At 42.6% G+C, this 17,947-nt stretch overlaps 2 protein-coding genes across 4 annotated transcripts in view; one reads left to right on the top strand and one right to left on the bottom strand.

Moving 5' to 3' along the window:
• cacna2d3a (calcium channel, voltage-dependent, alpha 2/delta subunit 3a) overlaps positions 1-17,947 on the bottom strand; it is a gene marked incomplete at its 3' end in the record, with an annotated part of 115,265 nt that overhangs the window by 19,670 nt on the left and 77,648 nt on the right. For all 3 annotated transcript variants that reach the window (XR_013935565.1, XR_013935566.1, XM_080469910.1), the window contains 13 exons: positions 17,240-17,311; positions 16,783-16,863; positions 16,057-16,131; positions 14,453-14,536; positions 14,288-14,359; positions 13,580-13,641; positions 13,375-13,442; positions 12,169-12,214; positions 11,592-11,689; positions 11,376-11,469; positions 11,095-11,190; positions 10,838-10,959; positions 9,919-9,996 (listed from right to left, as the gene is read on the bottom strand). Coding sequence is in view for 1 of the 3 variants with exons in the window: in XM_080469910.1 (XP_080326036.1) it covers positions 9,919-9,996; positions 10,838-10,959; positions 11,095-11,190; positions 11,376-11,469; positions 11,592-11,689; positions 12,169-12,214; positions 13,375-13,442; positions 13,580-13,641; positions 14,288-14,359; positions 14,453-14,536; positions 16,057-16,131; positions 16,783-16,863; positions 17,240-17,311 (1,048 nt within the window). The remainder of the gene's footprint in view (positions 1-9,918; positions 9,997-10,837; positions 10,960-11,094; positions 11,191-11,375; positions 11,470-11,591; positions 11,690-12,168; positions 12,215-13,374; positions 13,443-13,579; positions 13,642-14,287; positions 14,360-14,452; positions 14,537-16,056; positions 16,132-16,782; positions 16,864-17,239; positions 17,312-17,947) is intronic.
• On the top strand, positions 317-6,530 carry lrtm1 (leucine rich repeats and transmembrane domains 1). Its single transcript, XM_080469911.1, has 4 exons — positions 317-933; positions 2,479-2,863; positions 2,977-3,182; positions 4,710-6,530. The coding sequence occupies exons 1-4, from the start codon at positions 924-926 to the stop codon at positions 5,252-5,254; spliced, it is 1,146 nt and encodes a 381-aa protein (XP_080326037.1). The 5' UTR covers positions 317-923; the 3' UTR covers positions 5,255-6,530.

Below are 17,947 nucleotides of genomic sequence, written 5' to 3'. Positions count from 1 at the left end.
GTGCATTGGTGCGTTGTGTGTTGCTGTGCTGGGGGCGTGTTCTGTCAGCCCTACAGCCTACGGCAGATGCATAATATCATCAGAGCATGCCACAGCAGCGGGCTTCCACTGACAATGCTCACTGTGCGGTAACGTGTTTCAGCATTGGTGTAGACACTCCGCAATCTACATCTAATTCTGTCTTGCTCAGCGATAGGAGGTAACGTGAATCGTGTCACTGAGTCTTTGTGCTGTGATTTAAGAGGCGCAGCTGTCCACTGGGAGATGACACACCATCACACTCACCAATACAACTGGGGACAGTGTGAACACGAGCAGAACCGAGAGAGAGAGAGAGAGAGAGAGAGAGAGAGAGAGAGAGAGAGAGAGAGAGAGAGGAGCAAGAGAGGGAGAGAGAGCGAGAGCTTGTTTCAATAAAAGCAAATATTAAACAAAATGAAATGCAGAATAATACTGAAGACCAGTCAGAGTGGTTGAGAGATAGTGAGCAAGCAACAGAGCTAAACAGAGAGAGGTAACCAGTTAGAGAGGCAGAATGAAAGAGAGAGAGAGAGAGAGAGAGAGAGAGAGAGAGAGAGAGAGAGAGAGAGAGAGAGAGAGAGAGAGAGAGAGAGAAAGAGGCAGAGCTCCCTAACTCCAGTGATTCCCTGCCTGACTGGCTGGCTGGCAGTAAGCTCTGATCTGCCCGCTCTGATGGGCTTTCATGCCCTTACGGGCAGTATTGGGGATCCCGAGGGCAGCACAGGTTTCGACTGTTCATCTCGTCCTCTCTAATTGCCACCTATTGACCAAGCTGGCCTGCAAAGATGAGAGTCAGGAACAGTTAATCTCAGCCTGACTGACGCTAATGGATCATCTACCAATGACAGTGACTACGATCCATACAGGGAGCTAAACCAACAGTGAACGCAAGCGGCCCAAAGATGATGAGAGGTAGGAGCACATTCACTGCACTGTGTGTATTTGTGTGCGTGTGTGTGTTTGTGTATTTGTTATATTGCATGGCCAGTTGGGCTCCTGCTACAACGAGTGCGTTGTGTAAACGGTTGTATAACTGAGTGCTCATTGCTTGCTTTTGGCAGCTCGCACATCAAAGCAGCTGCGTCCACATCTACTTCCGTGATTTCATGTTTTCAGCTGCACGTCGTTTCTAAGCCTTGTCAGCTGCACTTCAAATTGATACCTGGTTGATTCAAAGGAGCACCTGCTGCAAGCTGTGTTTAAAACTTATTTGTGTGTACAGTGGACTGAGGGGACATGTCAGAGCAAAGAGCCATTCTCCTGTGTTGACCTCATTCTGGAGCTGCTGCTACAACGCTCCACTGAGCCGATGCTTTGTTTTTTTATGTGTATCGGCGAACGCATCGTATGTTTGTTTATGAGTAAGACGCACACATGTGAGCACATGTGAGTGAACACGTTCTTGCAATCACACACTGTAATTTCACTAACAAGGGTGCAATTAACACAGGGCTTTGCAGCGCGGCGCGGTTAATCTCCACGCAGCCATGTGATCATGCTTTTTTATGTTGGAACAAGAGAGATCATAGCATAACAGCAACACTGCCAAAAGCCACACGAACCAAACAAACACCTGAGATTAGAATTCGGAGCACCTGGATATTTCTAAACCTATAAAACATAATCCAAAAAACTGAAAGGTGAGAGAAGACATTTTGATAGATAATTCAGTTACGTTCTGATTGAATTTAGTTGCACCAAACATTACTCCTTGGTTGATTATTTGTCATATTACAGTGCTTAGTAATATGCTTTTATAGAAAAGCTGCTCTCTAATGAAAAAAAAAAAAGAATAGTGCAGCTTGTGACTGATACAGAGCCCCCTGACTGGTCCAGGGTTTAATATTCTAGTAAAATGTCTCGGAAGTAAACTTCCATTTGTATAAGCTTTACGATCAACAGTGTCGATCTCGTCAACATCCACAACTGCAACCAGTGAGCCGGGGCCGGGGTCGGAGCGTCATTTCACTGAGCCTGGAGCTAGTCAAGCCAAAGCTAAAAATACTGCTGTGATGTTCCAGAAGGAATGGCCATGTGAAGTTATCTCAAAGGGAATCAGACACCCAATATGAGCTGTATATGGATTAGTGTGTGGGTGAGGGGTTATGAGGCTTTGGCGAAGTCGCTGAAGGCCACTGTCTAAGGGGGTGGGAGGTGGGAGTAAACATATTAGTAATAAGTTTACTTTCTTGGTAAATAGTACTGATGAAAAATCAAATAGCAATATTATACGTGCAAAACCAAAGGGGAACTAAGAACTTAAAAAGCTAAAAATGTAAAAAAAAAAATACAACTTTCATAATTATCCTTAACTTGAATGCATTCTTACTGTTATGTCGTCACAAAAGGTGGCCGGAGATTGGTGTGATTATTGAGTAGTAACTCTCAAAATGCACACATTAAATGTTCCCATACATTCAAAAGCGTAATCAAGTTTTTATCCTCGTGTTTCCACAGTGATCCTTGGATGTGCCCTCCTCTCCCTCCTATCTCTGTCACATGCCTGCCCAAAGGAGTGTAGCTGCAACGGCAACACCAAAGTAGTAGACTGCCGGGGTCGAGGCCTTTATGACATTCCTCGCCGACTGCATCCAGACACCCAAGAACTCTATCTCCAAGATAACCGAATCAGGGGGCTGGGATCAATGGCCTTCAGGGAAATACCCCTCGTCCGCATTCTGGATCTATCGAATAACTCTATAACATCTATTTCACCAACTGCTCTGCTGGGTTTGAGGACTCTACAGCGTCTCAGCCTGGCCTACAACAGCTTGAGAGAGCTTGATAAGCGGACGCTGGGACCCATCCGCTCACTTTCACATCTGGACCTCTCACACAATAGGTTAAGCCTTGACCATGAAAAAAAAAAAAAGAAAAGATAATTGATTTTTAATGTCTGTGTTGAATCCTCAAGCTATGCAACCTGCTGAATCTTGTCTAATTTCCTTCCACCAGCCTGTGGGGTTTGTCCGGAGCCATTGGGGACAGTTTACGGAACGTGAGCCACCTTGGACTGGCACACAATAAACTCACACGATTGGACCGCTCTCTGTTGGAGGCTCTGACACATCTGGACAGCCTCACTCTTCGAGGTAACCCCTGGAGGTGTGACTGTCAGCTCATAGGCCTGAAGCTCTGGCTGGAGACCTACCTCTTTAAAGGTAAGACCACCAGAAGCCCCATAGCAACCACTGAGGAGTGTTGTGTCATCACAATAAACTTCCTACTGGCTGCAGCATTAATATATGGTAATATTTCACTATGGTAATAATGTCATTTTTTTAAAAGGTTATTTTTTTGGCATTTTGTCCTTTGTTGATATTTTCACTGGAGGTAAAGAGGAAATGTGGGAAAGAGAGCCTGGACATTACAGAAAGCAACATGGCAAGCCAGGGATCACATAGAAATAGTCTTTTAGACAATCTTGTATCCTAAAATTAAATCCAGTCTGCTGCACCTGTAACCCACAGCGACGCTCTTCCAATCTCCCAAGTGGTTGCTTTTCAATGTACCAAATGTTTTCCTTATTATACAATGACTCCCTGTCACAAAATAATCTCCTGAGTGATTGCAAGTTATAGTAATACCCTAGAAAAACATCTGGATTATTATGCCGAAGAAGGAATAACATTTATTTTCTGTCCGTCCTATCTATCAGCACAATATTTATGAATTTCTTTTTAAGAGTAAAGAAAAAAACTTATTTTTCTTTTGCCTTTGGAGGGGCTGACACATTAGAAACAAGGCTTTACATTCTATTACCACGATGAAGACTGATTGTTTTTAAGGTTTTGTGACTCTCGTTCATCAATGTGTAAGTGGAAGGATTTCCATATTTATTCATCAGTACTGTTTGGGAGGAGGACCAAATTTTTTTTTTAAACAAATGTGCATTAGATAAGGATGAATTATAGCATTTATCACTGCGTCTTTCACTGTGACTGTTGACAGTTCGTGCATGATTAAGAATCTCTTGAACACTCTGTACTGGTGGTCTCTCCAATCAGAGATGGTGTATGTGGGCGATTAGTAGTTATTTGTTATTGCTGAACCGCATCATTTTCTATGCTAGACCAAACCCAGCATGCATTAGATAACACAATTGCCACTGTACAATGATAGCTGGGATTACATGGGGTTAGCTGGCCCGCCCACATGCCTGTGTTGAGTTGACATAGCTTTCGTCTTAAAGCCTGAAAATTCTAATTACTGCAAAACAGAACAATGGACTTACATGCAAGGATGTGTGCTTAGGAGAAAGCCAGTGGTTAATCAGGCAGGCAGAACGAAAGTGTGACAAGGCGTGCTCGACATGAACACATAGACACAAAGAAGAGGAGAGTTTACGAGACACAGAGGATAGATGAAGAAGTCCTAATTCACTGCTGTCTTCAACAAACTCTATTCCTCTGAACAACAGAGACTCGTTGATCTAATTTAGTCACTTAAAGTAATCCGAAGCAACATAGTTGTTTAAAAAAAAAAAAAAAAGCAATGATTTGTTGGTTTAGGCTCCAGTATGATGATTAGGATTGTGGCTTCCTCTGTTGTAAGCTGCCAAAAGGGAAATGGGTAATTAACATCAAGCGCTGCGCTAATGATACACAACAACTGACTGATCCAAGTCTCACAGTTTCATCCTTCCCTTGCGACTCGGACTATTCTAACTCCTTGCCTCTGATCCTAAGGTGGAGTGGTAGATGAAGTGCTTTGCTCCCAGCCTGAAGAAATGAAGGACAGAGACCTGCAGAAAGTCCCTTACCAGCTCTTCCACGTCTGCATGACGACGAGCTACCACTACCTGTTTGCCAACATACACCACCTGGAGTCAGAGAGGCTGCTGCGGGGCCACACCCATGGCAACCACGCTCACCCCTCCAGCCACGCTCTCCACGTCCCCACGGCGCTGGGGGAGGGTTTCGTAGGTGCGGGAGGAGGAGGAGGAGGAGGAGGAGGAGGAGGTGTGGGAAGCGGCCTGCCAGAGTGTGAACCTAAGCAGAGGCATCGGCCTGTCAACTTGCGCCACGCTATCGCCACCGTGATCATCACTGGCGTGGTGTGTGGGATTGTGTGTCTGATGATGCTGGCTGCAGCGGTGTATGGATGTGCCTACGCTGCGATCATGGCCAAGTATCAGCGAGAGTTGAAGAAGAACGAGGAGCTGGCTGCGGCGCAGGGGGCAGATCATGCCACGGCGGATGAGAAGGAACCACTGGAGAACGCCATCGCCTGAGGGGATGATAACATTTCACCCCACACTTCAAACATGGGCCACAACCCTTTAACCTATTAGTCTCCGGACACCATGGGTGACCTTGTGCATGTGTGTGTGAGGGAAAAATGAAGAGAGAATGATTATTTCTTTTCGTGTATGTTCACCTCATCTCCGAGATGTGGGTAGCTAAATTCCACAGGTATTTGACTATGCACTAATGAGAGGAGTATCTTTTACTGTATGCGGGTTCAACGGGCAGGCCAAAGACATGTGAGTTCATTATGTCTGCAAAAAAAAATAAAAAATGCATATCAATGTTAGGAACAAATTGCTATATATTTATAATTGTGTCTTTGTAGGTTTATTAGTAAAGCTCTGATATTTATGAAAAAAAGATGGATTTTAGAATTGAATTGTCTTTTGTTTGTTGTTCACAACTTTGAGTCTGTTGACATTATCTTGAAAACTCATAGGAGGCAGCTGCTGTCGTTTAATTTCTGTCACAAGTTGTTTCTGTCATAAGTTGTTGGCATCATCGACGTGTGCGTGAGACGAAGAATGATATGGTGTTTCATTTGTGTGTGTACGTGTGTGTACGAATGCACATATTACCGAACATTGGGAGCGTTTGTGCCTAATACCGTGATTATAGTTTTGAGAAAGAATATTTTTCTGACAACTGGAGTGAAAATGGGAAATCCATCGAAGCAATATTGGAACAAACTCAAACAGAAACTCTGAACCCTGCCTTGTTGACTTTTCTCTGACTCTGGGAGTTTTGTTGCTCTGAATTATCATCTGGCAGTCGCTCCCACACACTCAGACTTTCAGCACTGCAACTTTTGAGATGCGTTCAGTCTTGTTTGTGCGTCAACGATGATTACATAATAGTAGTCATGTCCTTTTAGTATGTATTAGATAAAATAAAAAGAAATATTTTACCTGTATGTATACTGGCAATCAATATGAAAAGGCCTGTACATGCAACATGTTGTTTTTTTTTAAGTGTTGAAAACTGCTGTTTGGCTTCAAACAAACATTTGACTTTACATTACACATTGTTACCATCAGATCAACTCCATCCCTACTTTATCTGTGAACTTTTTTTTATATCTTCAGTTTATTGTGCTTCTTGCACAGTTTTTTTTTTTTCTTTTTGCTTTCCAAAATGAGTAAAATACTGTGTATTATACTTGCAAATATGTCAATAATTTGCCATTTGTGAGAGACTGGATGATTATATAACATTTGTATCATTGATATTATATTTCCTCAAGGATATTGCCTGACCTTCATTGTTTTCTCATGGAGTTCACTGGCACCACGACAAAGAGATTCTTATATAATGCAATGCAACATCAAATAATTCCCAATTTAAAAGTCCCATCTCTATATCGTTAGACTACACGAGAAATGTTCCAGAGAGGATTACCAGGCAACGTTCTGAGATTATGGTAATCGTATAGCTCGCTGCAGATATCACATCCCCTGTTAAGCATTAATCGATGATTAGCAGTCACAGGTGATTTTGAGCCTTTGCGGTGTTGTTCATCCATGAATGTACACAGATGCCTCTGGTCTTAATGCCTGACCTGACTTTCATGGCTCTGTGTATATTACAGCAGCAGACTCGCTGCACGTGGCTCAGGATGTGACCACAAATGCAGACGGACGGACACACACATGAGCCCGCACACACACACGGAAACATTGGGACTCAAGTGATTTCTGCAGGGCCCGTGGTGTGTGATGTCATCAGCCTGTCCTGTTAGGTTAGCGTATTAGCGTATTCACAAGTCCACAGCTCAGTGGAGCGCAGGGCAGTGAAAACTGGCCCGAACCGGCCTACGCTAAATTTGCATTCTAGCCTACATCTCTCATCCCATCTGACTCTCTTATATAAAATCGCCCTTACAGATATCCCCCGATTCGACAAGCATGATCGTCATTACTGTCCATTGGCACCCACTGGAACAATAGGGTCTTGAAAAATCCGCCTTACCGATTAGTCATTTTTGGATTGCTGCTCAGCAGGCCTTCAGAGAGTGATATTATCTTAAAACAAACAGTGATCAAGTCAACAGGGTTAAATAAAACTGTGGGCTGGTAGAAACTGTGGGCTGCTTGTGTTCCACTCTGCCTGAAATGTGATGCACGCTGCGCGATTGTGCGCGTGCCCGTGTGCCATGGCACTGCACAGACTCTCCCATCTCTGTCCTTCTGCTCCAGTGGTTTCCCCCAGGCCAAGATTACCCACAATGCACCACTTTCATGTCAACGCATTCAGACACCGTGAAATAATTTTCTCTTCCTCTGCCCTTTTATTTCCTCCCTTGTTTTATCACAGCATTTCCGAAAGATTTCCCTTTTCATTTTGGTCAGACTCGGTTTCTCGCTGGTCGACGCCTGTGTATTCCTGTTAGTGTAACTGCCTCCCATTATCCGACAAGACAACAAGCACTGATAACCATCTGAAGAGGTCGTTTGCCTTCATAGCAGGTAAAAGCTGTGCTCCATGTTGTTTGCTTCTGTATGGAAAAAGGATGCCTGCAACTTGAAAAGGTTGATTCATAGTGATTTCTTAAGCTCCTGATAAGACGGGTGTGCACATTTACAGAAAAAACAAACATTGAACCAAAGCATTGAACAAAACAAAACAAAAATAAATATGGGCTGAAGTCTAATTTAACAATAAAAACAGGATGCAGTAATTTCTGAGTGTTCACCCCCCCCACCCCACCCCACCCCCCCCCCCCCCCCCCCCACCCCCAAAAAGAACAAAAACAACATATGTATGTTGAAAAGACACATAACAATTTCCTGAAAAACACCAGAAACACAATTTCATAAAGTTAACTTCTGTTCAGCCTTCCCTTTTCTTGAACAGATAAGTGTGTGGGACATAAGTTATTGCGAGAGTATCAGGAAAAGCCTATCATCACATGCTTGTCTGATCCAGGATTGGAGCTGCTCAACACTGCAGCAAAGTGGTTTCAGTTTGTTTTTTGAAGGATGAATTGTTTACTTGTGATGAAAGGTCCGGTCTCCAGACGTGATCATTAGCACCTGGACACTTCTACTGTAATGCTATGCTGGGACAGAGGTCGCTTTAAAATCTCTGCAAACTCTTCAGCATAGATCCTGTCTTTCCAGATGTGGAGCAGCCCATGCTCTAGGCATTAATGTGACTCGCAACCATGAGAGATGCTGGCTTATGTGCACCGCTGACAAGCTGGATGACCCCTCTACTCTGAGTCTGCAGGACATGGTATTTGTGGATTCCAAGAAAAATAAATAAATTTTGATTTATCTGACCACAGAACTGTTTTCCATTTTGCCTCAGCCTTTTTTAATTGAGCTTTAGCACAGAAAAGCCACTAGTATTTTTGGGATTGTGTTCACATGCGGCTACTTCTCCAAATGTTACGGCTTTCGCTTGCATTTGTGAACTGTGTTCACAGACAATGGTTTCTGGAAGTATTCCTGAGGCGAGGCGGTGGTCTCCAGTGCAGATCTACGCTTGTTCTTAAAGCAGTGCTGCCTGAGATCATGAGCAGCACGCAATACGGACCTCTGGCCTTGGTGCTCTCATGATGGTGTCATCTTCGAAGTCAATACTAGGTTTTTGTATAGATTGGTGACCTTCTGCTCATATTTACCTGGCATTGAAAAAAAAAAAATGTTGAAGCAATCAAACTGAAAATATGTTAAGATTTTTCGTTATCCAATGAGCTGTTGGTGTTCTACCGTTCATATATCAATTTACTTCTCAATTTTTCTGACTGTACCAACATTTTTAGAACTGGAGTTGCTCATGTTGCAGAAGCATCTTGTCTTTTTTAAAAAATTTTTTTACCAAATTCTCTGTTGACGTTTCATTCAAGGTCTCAGTGTGGAAATTTGAAGAGCTTTGATAAAGAATTTTACAGGGTGTAACGCCAAACATAATAATTCCCTTCTAAATCTGATTCTCATCCAGAGTGAAATTGATCACATTAAGAAGCTACAATTCAAATGTCCTGCTGCTTCTGTGGGGAGACGTAGGTGATGAGGGATGTCATGTCACAACTTTCCTAAAGATAATAACTACTGTGAAGCCATATGTCCACATGTCGATCCTCCCCCTTTCCCCTGTTCTCAAGCTCCTTTCCACTGTAACTGAGATGAGGTCTAACAGAACAACAGCCACACTTTATACAATCAACGGGCTGATTGCACCAAGTTGAATTACATAGGCGTAACTTTGTTGGGCTTCTGACTCACCAGGATGTGAGATGAGGCACGCCACAAAGAAATCATCTTAGCCACAATATTCCTCGAATAGAAACAGAGGAAAAACAAATGCACAAGAGGCGTTTGGGAGTGTTGCGGCTATTATTATGTTTAGACATGAATATTCTTGGGTGCAAAAGTCCATTTGTATGTATTGCATGTTTTCACTGCAAAGACACTCAAACACAATATGTGACCTGTGGTTATTTCAGCTCGGAAAAAAAGAAAGAAAAAAAAGAAAAAAGAAAATGAGCCTAGGGAGACAACTCAACACTTGAAGAACAAAGCATGGCATTGCAAAGAACAGAGTATTGCTCTTTTTGTGAGCGTAGAAGTCTGTGTGTGTTTTTTCTGTGTGTGTGTGTGAGTGTGAGTGTGAAAGAGAAAGAGCCACTTGAGTTCCCACTTACCCGCAGCTATGGGTGATTTCCTCTCATCCAGAAGCTGAATGGCGGTGCTGGCCAATACAACACTCTTGTTTTCTGATCCTAAACCACATGCATAAGCACAAAGCGCACACACCCACACACACGCGCACGCACACACATGCACAAAGTTCACATCACAGTCATATCATAATTCTCCATATTAGTTTTGAACTGACCACAGGGTGATTGGAGAGAGAAACACTGAACATGAGTACCGCAGAGTGCTATTTCATGGCTACAGCTCGCTACCACAGTCCTGAGAGGAAGAGTGCATCTGAGGCAAGTCCGGTGAGTAAATAAGAGGCTTTCAGATCACTTGTATTAGCTGGCACTAATGGAAAGCCTGAGGCTAAACAGATGAGAACACATTCTCCCTTTGGTGGAGAAACCATTTCTTAGAGAAACAGCTGAACTGAAAATGCGTGAGGTGCTTAAGTGTATGTGTGTCTTTATGTGACTGTGTGTGGCTGTATGTGCGTTCTGGGCAAGTCACTATGGAAAGGGCTGAACCTCCTCCTAACATATCTTATTACAACCCACAGTAATCAGCTCTATCCACAAGAACACAGCCCAGAATTAATAAGAGAGGAAGGAGAGGTACACATGCACAGCCAGAGAATAGGGCCAGATATGGGTGAAAGAGGGAAAAGAAGGGGCAGGGAATATTTTATTAGGTGCGTGTGCATATAACAAAAATAAAAAGCTCTTTGGAATTATCATATCATGTGTCTTTCTAACTTCCTGGCTTGCTGGTATCAAATTCACCCATTAAATTGTCTACCACAAGCTGCAGCGACCGAGTAGATTTAAAATAAAATGTATCCTAAAACATCCAATCCAAACATCTGTGTGTCAAACGTATTTAAAAAAAAAAAAAAACATGATAAAGGTTTTTACAAACCAGTGTTGAAAGGTAGCGAGTAAACAAAGGTGCCGGGAACTTGTTCAGCCGCTCTCTTGTACCACAGGGGAAAATGATCTGCGTTGAACACCCCCTCCTTGTCCTCAGCTGTGAGGAAGTCTCTTGAAGCGGAAAAGAAAATAATACAAATGACACACACAGACAAAAGAGCTAATGTACTCATGTGAATTATAAGCAGAAAAAAAAAAAAAAAAGACTCAGTCACTGCAAGGTTTCACCACATCCTATCTACTTACTGGTTTGTGAGTTCGTCAGGCCCCACAAACAGATTAATCCTGGACAGTCCTGTTCTTGTGCCCAGGTAGGCTATCTCCACACCTTTATCAGAGTTCCTGTTTGTATGGATGACAAACATGTGCAATAATCTGCATTTCATTTTCTTTACTTCTCTAAAACTGTCATTCTATCTGGAGCATTTTTCCTATTGACGACTATAAAAGTGGCCACAGGATTCGGTTTCTTTTGAGTCTATCACGAACACCTTCTGTACTGCAGATGTAAAATATGGGTGACATACTCGGACTTGTTGAGGACGAGGCTGGTCCAGTAGGCTTCCAACGGGGCAGTCACCACAGCGTCAAAGAGAACCTCCTGAATCAGCTCCTTGTCACCTAACAAGACAAAGGAGAACACAGACACATGTTTACGTATTAATCGATGTGGTGAATCAGTTTAGGGTCTTCCTGCAATCACAATATGTTCCTAATGACTGGTAAGAATGAACATAACTCACATTGTAAATGGGGTTCATGTCCACCCAGATAAAGTTTGATTGCTTCGATCTGGGTGAGGTAGCGGTGCTCTGGGTGCTCATCTGTGTTGCAGTATGTCCTGTAACATGACAAGAAAGGAAAATGAGAACATTAGGTATAATAATAACACATAAAACACCACTACAATTGGCTCCCAATCAAAAACTGTCAGAACCGCTTTCTTTGCTGAATAAAATGACAATCATTGTTGAGCTCTGGTCATATGATCCCATTGCTTTCAGTTGTCTTTGGATAGCAAAGCATCCACAATAAAAATGTGAACTGAAACAAAGACTTTTCTTTCTTTGGCCAGCATTAGTTTGAAAAGCTTTTAATATAATGTGTTTAGATATTGGTTCCCAATTCCAGTGACCACAAGTCATCATGTGGCAGAAACCATCAAGTCAAAGTCCTACCACTCAAAAGCAGTCTTATACAACAATATGAATTCATAAGTGATTGATTTCATAATTTTGAAAAAATATTTAGAGTGTAGTCCAATCACAATGTCACTTATATGATGGAGGAGAAGAATATAGCCACGTTATATACTCTTACCACTCGTCTGCCAGCGCGACATCGGGATGCTCCAAGTCATGGAGACCTGCAACAGGACGAGAGCTCCATGCTCAGAAAAATTAAGTAAAAGCACTCAACATTAACTTAGAATAATAGTTGTGGGCATCTACATCTCACATGCATACACACTTAAAAACACACCACGGGTGAAAAATGTGTTTTTTGAATGGATGTGACAGGTCTGATTAGATCAGGAAGAGCCAAGTCATGCTCAGAGGGCTCGGCATGATGGACATGTTTAGAGAAACACACAGACAGACAGACAGACAGACACACACACACACACACACACACACACACACACACCACCCCATGAATATTAACGTGCATGGGGCTTGACATGAAAACACATGCACATATGCACAGCCGCAGACATAAAACACATTGAAGGAACAACTAAAGAAATATTGAACTTCCTCTCCAGTTGTGGCTTTCAAATTCTTTATCACTGCATTTCAATGAATTGTGCAGAACATGAGAAAAAAAAAAAAAAGAAAGTCAAAAAACCTACGAGAACAAATATCCCACCATAATTCACTAAGAATTGGTAACTTGAGTGGTTTTCAGTCAATTCAGTCGCCATCGATTTCTGGCTCGGCTCAATTTAATACATCTTTAGAATATAACATTTACATTGGAGGTTTTTCATACAAGATAAATGACCAGTTTACACGATATGTTACTTAAGTGCAATTAATATTGGACTGTTGACTACAAAAACTGTCGCTGCCGGTTCAGTATTCGCCATTAAAACATTGTGATTCTTATATATCATTCAACTATATTCTCATTGTATATATTGTGCTGTTATATAACCACCGCAGTGCCGTTTTACATGCAGTGTGTACTGTGATGATGATGATGACGATGATGATGATATGTGTGTGTTTCAGCTGCTCCAGCGGATTAGATAAAGTGCATCTGGCAAAGGATTTCTGGTGTAGGTCCTTCCTGACTCAACCCGAGCAGAGGGGTTGAGGGGCATTTCGAAAACTGTTACAAGCTCGCTGCTCTTAGGCTGCAGCATCCATCTCTTTGTAACAGAATAAACAAGTAGCAGTTGTGTGACCTACTCCTCTTTTTAAACCTGTAATATAATGCTCTTTTGAAACATTTCAACAAAACAGGCAGACGTGATGTGGTAAACAAAGTACAGGTCTCCGAACTGAAAAGAAAACTGCCTACCTTCCTCCACTGTGACATTCCCTCTGAAGAAAAACTTGCCATGGCCTCTGGAAAGAGCAACTCCCAGGCTAAACACACACACACACACACACAAAACAAAACAAAACAAAACAAAAAAATCACACATTCTTAAATAATACTCCACAAATCACTTTAAAAGCATTTCAATCAGCGTAAACTTCATTAAATGCTCCAGTTTCCTGACCTGAATGGAGTCCCTTTGATGTCGGTGTAGTAGTAATCATTATGCAAAACCAGCACACGTTTCTGGAACAGAATAAAGGATTAATACACAAGGCTGGGTTCTGCAGAAAACTGAGTACAAATACATGGAACGATTCCTTGGAATTTAGCTCCATCTAGTGGTAAAGAAACAGCACACTCATGTTTGACGTTTCAGACCTGATGAGAAAATGACAAAGATGATTCTCTATATGTACATGCTTAACTATGACAGGTTTGTTTTTCCCCCCACACAGGAAATGCTTAATAATCAGGCTAATGAAGTGTTTAACCAAAAAACACATTGCATCGTCTCTTATTTCTCTCTCTCTCTCTCTCTCTCTCTCTCTCTCTCTCTCTCTCTCTCTCTCTCTCTCTCTCTCTCTCTCTCTCTCTCTCTGTGCAGACAAGAAGTATAACAGAATCAGGCTGCTGTTTCCTCCATATTCAGCAACATGTGTTCGGTGGAGATAAGAGGCTCACATGCACAGAGACACACACTAGTGCATGCAGAGCAAACCAAATCAGACACCAAATCCCCCAGTCAATCCTGTACATCGCCGTGCCAAGTGTAATAACCCCGCTGCAGAGCCGACTCTCCCTGCTGAGCCTTTTCTTTGTCACACCTTTTGGAGACCTTTTGGAAAAAACTACTTGTTTCTGTGCTTTTCCAAAGTTTGTCGGTCCTCACCCCTTTGTCCACACTCTTCTTCACCTCCATGGAGAAAATCCCAGTTTTCCGGTTGACCATGGCATTTCTCAACTAGAGGGACGGTGAACAAACAGGATCCTCAGTCAGACTGATGTTCAGATGAGCACTGTGGTGATGATGAACATGAATTTGTTACCGTCTCACCGTGTCATCTTTATCCTCCCACTCCACCTCTGACAGATCCACGCTGCTGTAGTTTGGCTTCCTTCGTTTTTTGCCGTCTCCGTACTGGATGGTCACATGTAAACACGCAAACAATTAGAAATGCAGAGGAAGTTTCAACAAAATACCATTCCTAAAACAAGAGAACGATGAGTAGAAGCTATGAAGTAATTGATAAAAAACGTATTTATTTGTTACACAAACAGGGTGTCGCAGAGGTCAGCAGCACTGTTCAGGCACAGCAGAAATACATAGGTTAAAAACTGCCAACCTGTGGGGAATCTGCATGTTCTCTCGGGGTTAATTTGATTCCTGCCTACATACCAAAGTGTCCTTGGGCAAGACATTGAACCCCAAATTGCCTGGCTGAATGCAGTGTGAGAGTGAGTGGTTGGTGGTGGTCGGAGGGGCCGACGACGCTGTTTGGCAGCCTCGCTTCCGCCGGTCCGCCCCAGGACAGCTGTGGTTACATACTTAGCTTACCACCATCGAGTATGGAGTAAATGAAGAATGCAATGCAGAGCGTCTTTGAGCGTCCTGAAAAGCGCTACATAAAACCATTATTATTATTATTGTTATTATGAAGTTGTCTTGCAATATTGCAATGATTATGATTATAAATTATGTCATTATAAATTTGCAGAACATGAATGCACAGTAAATGAAATATTTTGCAAAATGCAATTATGTAAACGTGTACTTTATCACGCGACCCTATTGCAAAACTGTGTCTTGGAAAAAATTCTTCGATGATTTATGTGTGTGAAACTATTCGCTGATCTATCACCATTTATTGAGGATTCTGAGAATAACCCCTCCGCTGGCTGGATCGCAGCCATCCTATTGACCCTGTTTGATGTGAACATTAAATAAAGGTGACACACACTGGAGTATTGCACCTACTAATTACACTTCATGTGTTGTTTGTGTGTGCGTGTGTACTTTTAAATCTCTCTCTCCGTTCATCTGTCAGAGAGGACAGACTCCCACCCCTCATTAGTTGCTACGCAGCGTTCATTAACATCTTTAATTAGACCACTATTGAACCATCTGTCTGTCTGTTCCCTCCTCTCCTGGCCTCCTATTCTCTTTCCATCTCTTAAAATCCCTCTGTTTGCACCCTGCCTTTTCCCCCCACACCTATTCCAATAAGGCAGGTTCCCCGATCTTCCCAGCCTCCCCTCCACCACCCCCGCCACCCCTCCTCTCCACCTCTTGTGAAAGGAGTGGGTGAGTACAATAGAGTTAATCACAGCCATTCAAAAGCTGTATCTCTGACTATTCACAGAGCAGCGGAGGCCTGGAACACACTCTCCTCATCTACATACCGCCACACGGCCAAAACACTCAACGCTACACAGAACATAGAGCACCCACACAATTACACACGAATTTTCCGTCAATCTCCATCTCGGTGCAACAACAAAATCAGTAATTGACTTGATGCCAAATCCAGAGTAAGTATACCACAGTTGTAGGAAATATTGTTACACATTTGAACTTTGCTCTCAGCGACCGGAAAGACATTGTTATGATTAACAGGTTCCTACTTCTTAAAGAGCAACGGTGCAGGAGGTAATACTCACGAGTGGCCGTAAATCTGGATGGGTGAGGATGTAGCCATTGTTGGTGATTGCAAAGGCGTAGCCGTGAATGCCCAACTGGAAAGATACGCACAAAGACACACTCGTGGACACACAGAATGAAGGCATCACAAATAAACGCCTAATTTTAAATCTGAGCTAATCAAGCTTTTTGTCATTTTCTCCACGTTTTTGTGGTGAAACTCAAAACTACACAATGTGGGAGGGTGGTGCCATTCATCGAAGCCTGGACGAATTATACATGTTGGAATTCAGAACAATAAACTAGACCAAGACAGGCCACACAATCAGAACACATCAGTGCATGTAAGGCAGAATTTTCCTGTCTTTACTGACATCGGGAAACTGCTGTGTCAAAACTTTATTAACTGCCATAGTTCACATTCAGTCACTTTAATTAGGAGTAGAACTGCGATTGGTGCAGGCATAAGTATAAAAAAAGAGAAGGGCTGATCTTTTCTATAATTTTAGTTTTACTATTTTACCATGTGGCTGACCAAAGTGTTCGGGAAGTCCAGTCAGAGTTCAAAACATCAAGTTTGATTGGGATAATGAAACGTATGAAGGGACATTGTATATGTGCCCCATCCATCCATCCATCCATCCATCCATCCATCCATCCATCCATCCATCCATCCATCCATCCATCCATCCATCCATCCATCCATCCATCCATCCATCCATCCATCCATCCATTCATCCATCTACCTTATTTTTGGGGATGGTCTTGAGCAGCTCGGAGACAGGCACGTCGGTCCCAACCACCCCCAGAAGGATCCCACGGTTTCTCTGAAAGGTCACATTTTAAAAGTATTGTTTAGTTTGTGAAAAGTTACTTCTACCACAAAATCTCCTACCAAGGCACTGATGATCATCATCAAACTTTTCTATCTTCAGTTTAGAATAGATACTCCATTAGTAATGGTCTACTGTATCCTAATTTACAGCCTCTAATCAAACTGAAATTAGTGTCCATCAAATGCAAATTTAATTCATCATCATTTTCTAATTTGTGTCTATTCTCTCAAAGCTTATTTCCTCTTCAGTTAGGAAATACGTAATTGCATCGTTTTTTCAATTACACTACAAGATTACTGGGGGAAAAATGAGTTTGGGAAACAGGCTGGCTGTGACAGTGGATGCGCTGCAGTGTGTGCAAACTTACAGTCTCATTCTTGGTGCTGAAGACGGGCATGGCCACCGTGGTCATCAAAACCGGACCCTGACCGTCATCCAGCTGAGTCAGTCACGTGCCATGAAAATGGAAAGACAGCAAATGAGAGGGCACGAAAACAAAGGAAGAAAGAGGAAGGGGGAAAAGAAGGACGCTCATGATGAAACATTGTTGTCAGAGTTGCAGTCGTAGTGTAACTGCATGGCGTCATGCATATTATATGAAACATCTTGCCCAGTCACACGTCGGAGGGATTTCTCCAAAACCCCATAACATCCCTTTCTTTAGTAGTGAACTTTAGAGGACTTCTCCAGCAGACATAGTCACATTATCTTCTTGAGGGACCTACAAAACTTCCATGACATGTTTTATTCATGTTTATTATTTGCTTTAAAATGTGTTCAATCACAGGCTCCCTTTGATCTCTTGCAGAATAAGCTTATCCGAAGGCAGTGCTTCTAGTTTGGATCCGGGTATCTTTCCTCTCCAAAGACTGCTGGAATAATTAGGATATTTATCTTTCCAGCGGCTGTCTGTATCAGATGATGATATCCATTAGAGATGAAAGCCCCACACGGTTACAAGGAGACTGGAGGAACGCTTCATTCTTCACGAGAATTGCTCTGACCTTGTCCTCTTTTAAATGCTGCAGGTTTCTTCACGTCAGTCACTTGTACAGTTTATATTCACATTGCAATG

Source organism: Lipophrys pholis, assembly GCF_963383615.2.
Source record: "Lipophrys pholis genome assembly, chromosome: 8".
Lineage (NCBI taxonomy): Eukaryota > Metazoa > Chordata > Actinopteri > Blenniiformes > Blenniidae > Lipophrys > Lipophrys pholis.
Note: the sequence above shows the minus strand (reverse complement) of the source record. Positions and strands in the feature narration are given on the sequence as shown.

Bases quoted from the DNA above. Each gene is read 5' to 3' on its own strand.
- lrtm1 (XM_080469911.1), top strand. The intron at 2,864-2,976 runs GTTAAGCCTTGA...TCCTTCCACCAG, and splicing joins CTGGACCTCTCACACAATAG to CCTGTGGGGTTTGTCCGGAG. The intron at 3,183-4,709 runs GTAAGACCACCA...TCTGATCCTAAG, and splicing joins GGAGACCTACCTCTTTAAAG to GTGGAGTGGTAGATGAAGTG.